Here is a 9,355-nt window from a genome sequence, read left to right as displayed (position 1 = left end):
GGAGCCAGCTGCTTCTGGGAGCAGCGGGGGGCTATGGCAGGCAGGCAGCCGGGAGCCGCCTCTAGTAAGCACTTCCCAGCTGGAGCCGACACCTCACACCCCCTCTTGCACCCCAACCCCCTGCCCCAGGTCAGAATCCCCCTCCTGCACCCAAACTCCCTCCCAGACCCTGCACCCCCTCCTGCTCCCCAACTCCCTGCCCCAGGTCAGAATCCCCTCCATCACCCAAACTTCCTCCCAGACCCCGCACCCCCTCCTGCACCCCAACCCCCTGCCCCAGGTCAGAATCCCCTCCGTCACCCAAACTCCCTCCCAGACTCCACTCCTCCTCCTGCTCCCCAACCCCCTGCCCCAGGTCAGAATCCTCCTGCACCCAAACTTCCTCCCAGACCCTGCACCCCCTCCTGCACCCCAGCCCCCTGCCCCAGGTCAGAATCCTCCTGCACCCAAACTCCCTCCCAGATCCTGCACCCTTCTTGCACCCCAACCCCCTGCCCCAGGTCAGAATCCCCCTCCTGCCCCCAAACTTCCTCCCAGACCCTGTACCCCCTCCTGCACCCCAACCCCCTGCCCCAGGTCAGAATCCCCCTCCTGCACCCAAACTTCCTCCCAGACCCTGCATCCCCTCCTGCACCCCAACCCCCTGCCCCAGGTCAGAATCCCCCTCCTGCACCCAAACTCCCTCCCAGATCCTGCACCCCTCTTGCACCCCAACCCCCTGCCCCAGGTCAGAATCCCCCTCCTGCACCCAAACTCCCTCCCAGATCCTGCACCCCCTCCTGCTCCCCAACCCCCTGCCCCAGCTCAGAATCCCGCTCCGTCACCCAAACTCCCTCCCAGGAAAAAGACTTGTACACAGGGGCCACACAAAGTCTAATAGCCCCAGGCCCACCGGAGAGTTAATCCGGCCCTGTCTGGCATAGTCCTGTGAATGGAAGGGGAAGGGGGCAGAGGGCAAGTGCCGCGGTGGGGAATTGAGAGACGATGCGGGGCACGGGTGTGGCCTTGGGGGAAGAGGCAAAAAAGGGGTTGAGCCCTCTTCAAGGGAAGAGGTGGAACACAGCACGCTAGGCAGGAAGCCCCCTAAGCCAGCCAATGGGAGAGGCCAACCAGTGGGGGGGTGCTAAGCCCACCACCTCCTCACAGAGATGGATGCTTAAATCTGGGCTGCAGGGAGGTGCCTGTCTCGGACCGGGAGCCCTCTTTGGAATTAGGCGCCTCTGTAAGACGTTGGGGGAGGGGTCAAAGGCGGAGCTCCCTGATCACTTTTAGCCCAGTGGTTTGGGTACTCACCTGGGACGTGGGAGACCCCCCCAGTTCAAGCCCCTCTCCACCTGAGGAGGAGAAGGGATTTGATCTGGGCTCTCCCACCACTCAGGTGTGACCTCTGACCACTGGGCTACGGGGTATGCTGTTGCAGGGCTCCTCAATCTCTCCTGTTGTAGCTGTTCCACTGTGGACCAATAATTAAAGAGTCATAGAGTACTTAATCATAGAATATCAGGGTTGGAAGGGACCTCAGGAGATCATCTAGTCCAACCCCCTAAGTCCTTGGAGCAGCGGGCCTGGACCCCTGGGTCTCCCACCGCCTGGATGAGAGCTCGAACCCTTGGGCTATAGAGCCATTCCCACTCGCTTTTCCCTCTCCCCCAAATGACTCTTTCATTAGTTATCCACAGGGCAACAGCTTGTAGAGGAGAGGCTGCAGGAGCCCCACGTCTGAGTATCCATAGCCCCGTGGGCAGTGAATTCTCAAGCCAAGGGCCCCTGGAGGAAAGCTCTCCACCAGCAGCCCCCGCTCTTTTATCCCCGGGGTCTCCAGGTCCCTCCATTGCTTGCAAGTGCAGCAGTAACACACAGGCAGTGGGGTGGGCCCTAATCCTGCAAGCGACATCAGTGGAGTGCTGTGTGGGCTCTGAGGTCGACTTGCATGGATCCTTGTTGGAGACTAGGCAAATGCCTTAACTACATGGTCATCCTTCTGTAAGAAAAAGGTCTTTCCCTGTAGCCATATTGTAAGGCCTAAGGCCTTTGTCTGCAGTCATAGTAAGAGAGCAGCAGCCATTCGCTAAGAAGCAGGAAGTCACATCCTCACATTCCATCGAAATTACATTAAAACACTGCCCTAATCATCACCAGATAAAGAAACAAATCTGAAGATGGTTAAAGAAAATGTAGTCTGGTAGCATTCTGTCTGGCAAGTGACTTGCCCAGAGTCCCACAGGAAGCCTGTGGTGGAACAGGCACCTCTCAAGACCTAGGCTAGTTACTCTCATCAGAGCATCCGTCATCCCAAGAGCATCCAATTTGTCTTCAAAGGCAACAGCTAGGAGAATGGACTAAGCACCGTGCCCCTGTGAGTACAGAGGGTTTAATGTCTCGGACACCCCCCAAGAAGGGGTTCTGCGGCTTTAAACTTGCAAACAGCTTCCCCCTCTTCAGGTGGAGCCTCTTGCAAGCAGGCTATAAAGTTCCAGTGAGTTACAACAGGAGAGCTATCAGAAACTGTAGCTCAGAAAGTGTTTAGACTCAATTGCCATGGTAGGTTTCTACAGCTGAGATTTTGTAGGTCAGCTTATGAACAGGCTGGAGATTGTAAAGTCTCTGGCTACGTGTGCCTTGCTGCTTTCCCTTAGGATGCTAATGCAAGTGGTGGGTTTTTGGGGGTGCTTTTTGTTGGGGTTTTTTTTGGAGGGGCTTGTAGTTTATTAAAGCAGGGTATATTCCTTGTAAGTATAGCTTTACCTCTGATATCTAGCTTCCCTTTCAGACCTGGTCAAATACTGCCTATGATGGTATAATCCATTAAAGTCTAGGGGCTTTTAGCTGTCTGGCTTGCTTTTTCCCCTTTGACTTCTTGCCTCAGTGAGAACTTCTCAGGATAAGAATATCATTTTGTCTCTGGCTGTGTATGGATGTAAGGACCTTTAATCTGGGATTTGACCTTGAGGCTTGAAGATCTAAAAGCACAGCCTCCTACCACTTAAGCTAAAGGAGCAATTCAGTTGATTGGGGTGGGGGGTGTTTGGTTGTACTAGTCTATTGGCCTGCCCTCTACCTACACTAAAGGCTGTGTTCTAGTGAAGTGCAGGCTGTTCAGGGGCTGGTGTGATTACTTCAATCTATGATATTTTTCTAGAATAAGGTTTTTCCCTGGCACTCCAGTGCTCCTGACACAAGCTTCCCTGGTCTTGCCAGGTGTATTAAGACACCTGCTGTGTGATCCAGTTAGCCCTTGATCCTGATTCAAATCAGCTGCCACAGCTTCTGAGCTAAAGTGCTGCCCTGAGACGCCACTAGTGAGTCCCTTGTTCTTGGACTGGTATTGTGTTCGTTTAAACGGGTCCTGCCTCTGGATCTGCTACTGTCCTGGCTGTCTGAGGGGTCCTGTTCATTCCATACAGCTCTGTTATGGATATGCCTGTGTTAAACCCAGGAACAAACTGTTTCTCTTGAACTCTGGTCCAAAGTGGTAGAGATGTTCATTGAATCTCAATGTGTCTTAACTTCTCCATACAGATCCCTAAGTAGCTTTGTTTTCTAAAACAGATTCTTCACTTGCCCCCTCTAGGGCAAGGAAAGTGAGGAGGGAAACTGTGTGGGGCAGAACTCCTGGGCACCCTACAATAATAAACCAGTCATGAGTGGGTTTATTGCGAGAGGAGACTTGTAGCAAAAGACTTCAGGGTGATGTTTAGTCTCTGTAGAAAAAAGGAAAATAGGGGAACTTTATCCTTCCTACTGAAAATGAATCCGGATCCTGTCAGGTAGATGGTCCCACTGATGCAGGATTGAGGTTGTCTAGGTCTGTTTGTGTGCCTAGCACATACAGCCTGTGTCTCACAATGCAGTCTGTACTGTGTCCCTGTTTCCAGAGGGAGTGCCTTTCCATCCATGTGGGGCAGGCTGGAGTCCAGATGGGCAATGCCTGCTGGGAACTCTATTGCCTAGAACATGGAATCCTACCAGACGGGACCATTCCTGCTCCAAAGGCAAGTGAACAAGTGGATTCCTCCTTTGAGACTTTCTTCTGCGAGACTGCAGCAGGGAAGCATGTTCCCAGAGCGGTGTTCGTAGACCTGGAGCCAACAGTCATTGGTAAGACATGGACATGGATGAACCTTTGATGTCCAGTGTGACCGTCAATCTTGCCATGTCCTCTCCATCACAAATTGCAAACACTCAGAGTTGAGAGAATGGCCTCCAGGTTCCTGGGATCTAATCGGGCCATGAGCTAGTTCCACCCCATCCCTTTCCCAGCCTCCCCAGCAGGGCCGGATTAACTCTCCTGTGGGCCCAGGGCTATTAAATTTTTTTTGTGGGCCCCCCCGCATACAAGTCTCTTCCCTAATTTAAAACTATTTGTGGCATCAAGGCTATTAACTTTATACTAAACTTGCCTTTTAATTAACACAAAGCCGTTTTGTGGTTACATTTCAGTCTTAAAACATGTAGAATATAGCTAATTCAAAATAGCCTGCTTCTTACCATACAACAGTTTCTTTCTGACCTGGGGTGCAGGAGGAGGTGCAAGGTGGAGGCTCTGGCCAGGAGGAGCTTACCACAGGCAACTCCCAGCCGGTGGCACAGTAGGGCCCAGGCAGGCTGCCTGCCATAGCCCTCCCACTGCTCCCAGAAGTGGCCGGCTGCTGGCAGGTCTTTGTGTGCCCCTGGGGGAGGGGGACAGTGTGTGTCTGTGCACTGCCTGTGGGGAAAGGGCTGGGGCTGGGGGCAGTATGTGGAGCCTCTCCCCTCCCCACCCCTGGCCAGCGGCTGCAGAGACCTGCCAGCAGCCAGCCACTTCTGGGAGCAGTGTGGGGCCACGGCATGCAGGCAGCCTGCCTGAGCCCTGCTGTGCTGTGGCACTTTTAGCGGCCCGGAGATCGTGATCCACTGGCAGAGGCTCCAGGATTGACCTGTCGATCGCCATTGATAAGGTGGTGACTACTGAATTGTATATAATTATGGATTTATTTTTGTGGGGCTCCCCTTAGCCTGAGGCCCTGATCTGCAGCCCCAAAACCCTTTCATTAATCTGGCCTTGCTCACCAGACCTCTAGAAAGGGTGTAACTGACAGGCCTCTATTCAAATAGTGGATGCTCAATATTAAAGGGATGCCGCTGGACTGCAGCACCTGTGTTTAAAACATGGTGCTTTATTTGTCAGTAAAGACCGGACTCCCAGTGGGACACTTTGGGATGACCCTGCCTGGGTGAGGCCAGGGAGGTGGGCAAAGGAAGGTTGTGGCAGTGGCTAGGGCAAAGGATGCCTTTCTCACCCAAGTGACTTCTCTCCCTCCTCCCTATGTGCAAGGGCCACTATGTGGGAGGAGAGAATGCAGATGATGAAGGAAGCTCAGGGGGGCCAGCCTGATGGAGGGATGTTCTCGCTGGTTCTTATCCTAGATCTCCTCCCCAGGGTCGGTATCCAGTCTGGGCAAAGTGTCACTGGCTTGAACCTGCCACGCTGAAATGTTTCTGAGAAGTCAGTGGGGACAGTGGAACAGACCCTGAACATGGGGACAGTCTGTGGGCTTGGAGACGTGTGGCTGCCCCATGGGCAAACGCAAACCCATCTCATGGCCTCCAGAGGGCTGGCCGCACGTGTGTTGGGCAGGGAGTGACGCATATGGAGGGGAACACTGGTGGGGGGGATCGAGACACAGGGTCGCTTCTTAGAAGAATATCTCTGGGCTTGTGACTACACCTCTTCAGAGCACAGGAACTGAAAACTGCAACCAGGGCTGTCCCTAGATATTCTGGGGCCCTACACAGCCCCCACATAGTCTGTATGGGGGGGGAGCTGGCTTGGGGGATGGGGGGAACTGCCCCCCAGCACTCACCGGCAGCACAGCTGGGGCCGGGTTGCTGCACTTCCTGCTGCCGGTGAGTGCAGGCCTGCCTCCTGCTGCAGTCCTCTGGGGGGAAGGGGCAGGATGGAGGGTTTAGGGAAGGGGTGGAGTGGGGGTGGGACTGGGGCAGAGCAGGGGGGAAAGGGGCAGAGTAGGGTGGGGGGTTTGGGGCTGGGAAGAGGCAGGGTGCCCTACACAGCTGCGTACTTTGCATATGGGTAGGGATGACCCAGGCTGCAACCTCCTGCAAGTCCCTCAACATGGACAATTCCCAGCTCCCATGAGCTAGCACAAAGCTGCAGTATCTGATAGGGGAATTATTCCCAGAAGTCACTTAAAGTAGGTTTAACTCCCTAACCTACCCTTAGTTTAACCCACTGTGGCTTTGCTTAGATGCCCTGGCAGTTTATGCACCTCTTCTCGTGCTATTGTCTAATAGCAGCTCCATTTTTATCATGGTAGATTGCAGATATCTCACTCCATGGTCTCATTCCCCCACAGATGAGATCCGCACAGGGACCTACCGCTTGCTGTTTCACCCGGAGCAGCTCATCACAGGCAAGGAGGATGCAGCCAATAACTACGCCCGAGGTCACTACACCATTGGGAAGGAAATCATTGATAACGTATCAGCCCGGATTCGCAAAATGGCAAGTAGGAAAAGCCGTCTTGTAAGTGGCTGACGCGGCATGGCCCGGTGTGGCTCTGCCATGTGGGCTGGCTGCAGAGTTTGAACCCTGGGTGTTCATGCGTCTAGTCCTGAGCTTATATGGCTGGCGACAAGGGAGGGATTCCCTCTGCACCCTAGGGACCCACTCCCCTCTGGAAGGCACACAGGTCCTACTCCCATCACAGAAAGGCAGTGGCTCCCTTTCTACCCCTTAGGAGCAGGAGTGTGGGGTTCAGTCTCTCCCAACCACACCCTAAGTGGCTGTAGGAGTCCAAGTATGTACCCTAGCAGCCAGTCTGTGCCTGTGTAACCCACTGGTGAGGTGTGTTATGGGTTCAAGGTCCCCAATGTGCAGCCATGAGGGCGGCCTTCCTATTGGAGTGGATGGGCTGGGCCCTTTTTGCCCTGACCACACTCCTCTGCTCTAGGTGGGGGTGGCTGGGCCCCCCCGGGAATGCATCTGGGAGCCACCGCTCCACTGAGATGCAGAGGACCCCCCACGCCACTTACAGCTCACATCTTGGGCTCCAGCAGGCAGCATTGCACTGGCGACGCTTGGTTCACACTTCCAAGCTGCTGCCAACCACAAAGGCTAGAAACTCTTTAAAACAGAAGCCAAGAGTCTCCTGGAATAACATGACTCAGTAGTTGGGCTTCTAGGCATGGGGTCTGTTGTGCATGGGCCTTCATAAAAACACTTCCCCAGAACACTTGGGGTAGCGATTGCCTTGACATAAGTGGGTGTTTGACAGCATCTAACCAGAGGCATCTGGATTCTGTCACCGTGGCAGCCAAAACAAACTGGCCTACTGGCGACTGGCCTCTTGGGGAAAAGCCGTTGAGCAGGTATTCCTCCTACCACCTGCTGGCATATTGCCTACACGAAAGGTGAAACCCCTCTTAAAAAAATAAATACGCAGCACCAGGGTCTGCTTCACTAGCTGTGTGGACTGAACTTTGTCCAGGGTAGGCTGTGACTTGTGCCCATACAGCCTGAGGCAGCAATCTATGGCCTGTTTCACATCTCTAACTGGCAACTGGGAGCGATGACTAAAAATGTATCGCTTGTGCCTTGTCTCAATCGCTTCATAAACCTGATGCTCTAAATCCCAGCGCTCAAGAGGGGAACGGGAGTCAAACTTTTTCTTCTACTGCAGGCTGACCAGTGCAGTGGCCTTCAAGGGTTCCTGGTCTTCCACAGCTTTGGAGGAGGCACAGGCTCTGGATTCACGTCCCTCTTGATGGAGCGTCTCTCCGTGGAGTTTGGGAAGAAGTCCAAGCTGGAGTTCTCGGTGTACCCTGCCCCACGGGTCTCCACTGCGGTGGTGGAACCCTACAATTCCATCCTGACCACCCACACCACGCTGGAGCACTCGGACTGTTCTTTCATGGTGGACAACGAGGCCATTTACGACATCTGCAACCGGAACCTCAATATCGAGCGTCCCTCCTACCACAACTTGAACAGGCTGATAGCCCAGATAGTGTCGTCCATCACTGCTTCCCTGAGGTTCGATGGTGCCTTGAATGTGGATCTCACTGAATTCCAAACTAACTTGGTGCCTTATCCCCGCATACACTTCCCCCTCACTACCTATGCACCCATAGTCTCAGCAGAGAGAGCCTACCACGAGCAGCTCTCGGTGCCTGAAATCACCAACGCTTGCTTTGAGTTCTCCAACCAGATGGTGAAATGTGACCCTCGCCGAGGCAAATACATGGCTTGCTGCCTGCTATACCGGGGGGATGTGGTGCCCAAGGATGTGAATGCAGCTATAGCAGCCATCAAAACCAGGAGGTCCATCCAGTTTGTGGACTGGTGCCCAACTGGATTTAAGGTGGGCATCAATTACCAGCCCCCCACAGTGGTGCCGGGGGGAGACCTGGCTAAAGTGCAGCGGGCCGTCTGCATGCTGAGCAACACCACAGCTATTGCAGAAGCCTGGGCCCGGCTGGATCACAAGTTTGACCTGATGTACGCAAAACGGGCCTTTGTGCATTGGTATGTGGGGGAGGGGATGGAGGAGGGAGAGTTCTCCGAAGCCAGGGAGGACCTGGCTGCTCTCGAGAAGGACTATGAGGAAGTTGGGTTGGATTCTGCAGATGGGGATGAGGTGGAGGAAGGAGAAGATTATTAAACACTTGTTCTAGACATTAGCCTGGCAATGCTATTCCTCTTGTGGGCTAGATGTATCTGGGGTTACTTGCAGTCTTGCTGTTAGATGCATCACTGCATATCACTTTGATCGTTACGGCATGAAAGAGGATAGTGTGTCCGATGACTACATGTGTCATGTCCTCTGCTTGCCACTTGTCTTTGAGCTGGAACTGAGAATAAATTCTTAGCTGCAAACCTCTGTCTCATTCAACTAATTCTGTCTAAGCCTGGAGGTGGGAACTCAGAAATGCTACAGTTAGGCTTTTAGAAGAGGAGGACTTGTGGCACCTTAGACTAACAAATTTAATTGAGCATAAGCTTTCATGAGCTACATCTTTGCATCTAATGAAGCGAGCTGTAGCTCATGAAAGCTTATGCTCAAATGAGCTACAGCTCGCTTCATTAGATGCAAAGATGTAGCTCATGAAAGCTTATGCTCAAATAAATTTGTTAGTCTCTAAGGTGCCACAAGTACTCCTCTTTTTGCAAATACAGACTAACACGGCTGCTACTCTAAAACTTGACAGAATGTGACTTTTCCATGGATACCTTACACAATATACAAATGCAACAAATCTTATACAAAGTGTAACAGTTGGTAGCCACAATGATACACATGGCCACTTTCAATCATACATCATCACAGTGATAATGCCCAGAGATCAGGGCCTCATT

At 53.1% G+C, this 9,355-nt stretch overlaps 1 protein-coding gene across 4 annotated transcripts; it reads left to right on the top strand.

Annotated features, from left to right (window-relative positions):
- The first annotated feature begins 2,421 nt into the window (after nucleotides 1-2,421).
- LOC119849949 (tubulin alpha-3 chain-like) lies at nucleotides 2,422-8,875 on the top strand. 4 transcript variants are annotated; one of them, XM_038387394.2, is made up of 4 exons: nucleotides 2,422-2,541; nucleotides 3,876-4,098; nucleotides 6,354-6,502; nucleotides 7,680-8,875. In XM_038387394.2, the coding sequence occupies exons 1-4, from the start codon at nucleotides 2,539-2,541 to the stop codon at nucleotides 8,658-8,660; spliced, it is 1,356 nt and encodes a 451-aa protein (XP_038243322.1). In that variant the 5' UTR covers nucleotides 2,422-2,538; the 3' UTR covers nucleotides 8,661-8,875. The 4 variants fall into 4 exon arrangements, with proteins under 4 accessions (XP_038243322.1, XP_038243323.1, XP_043355173.1 ...); XM_038387395.2 differs by having other exon boundaries at nucleotides 2,500-2,541; nucleotides 3,876-3,992; XM_043499238.1 differs by lacking the exon at nucleotides 2,422-2,541 and adding an exon at nucleotides 2,623-2,652 and having other exon boundaries at nucleotides 3,876-3,992; nucleotides 6,308-6,502.
- Nucleotides 8,876-9,355: the final 480 nt, after the last annotated feature.

Source organism: Dermochelys coriacea, chromosome 1 (assembly GCF_009764565.3).
Source record: "Dermochelys coriacea isolate rDerCor1 chromosome 1, rDerCor1.pri.v4, whole genome shotgun sequence".
Classification (NCBI taxonomy): Eukaryota; Metazoa; Chordata; order Testudines; family Dermochelyidae; genus Dermochelys; species Dermochelys coriacea.
This window is presented reverse-complemented; position numbering and strand designations above follow the sequence as displayed.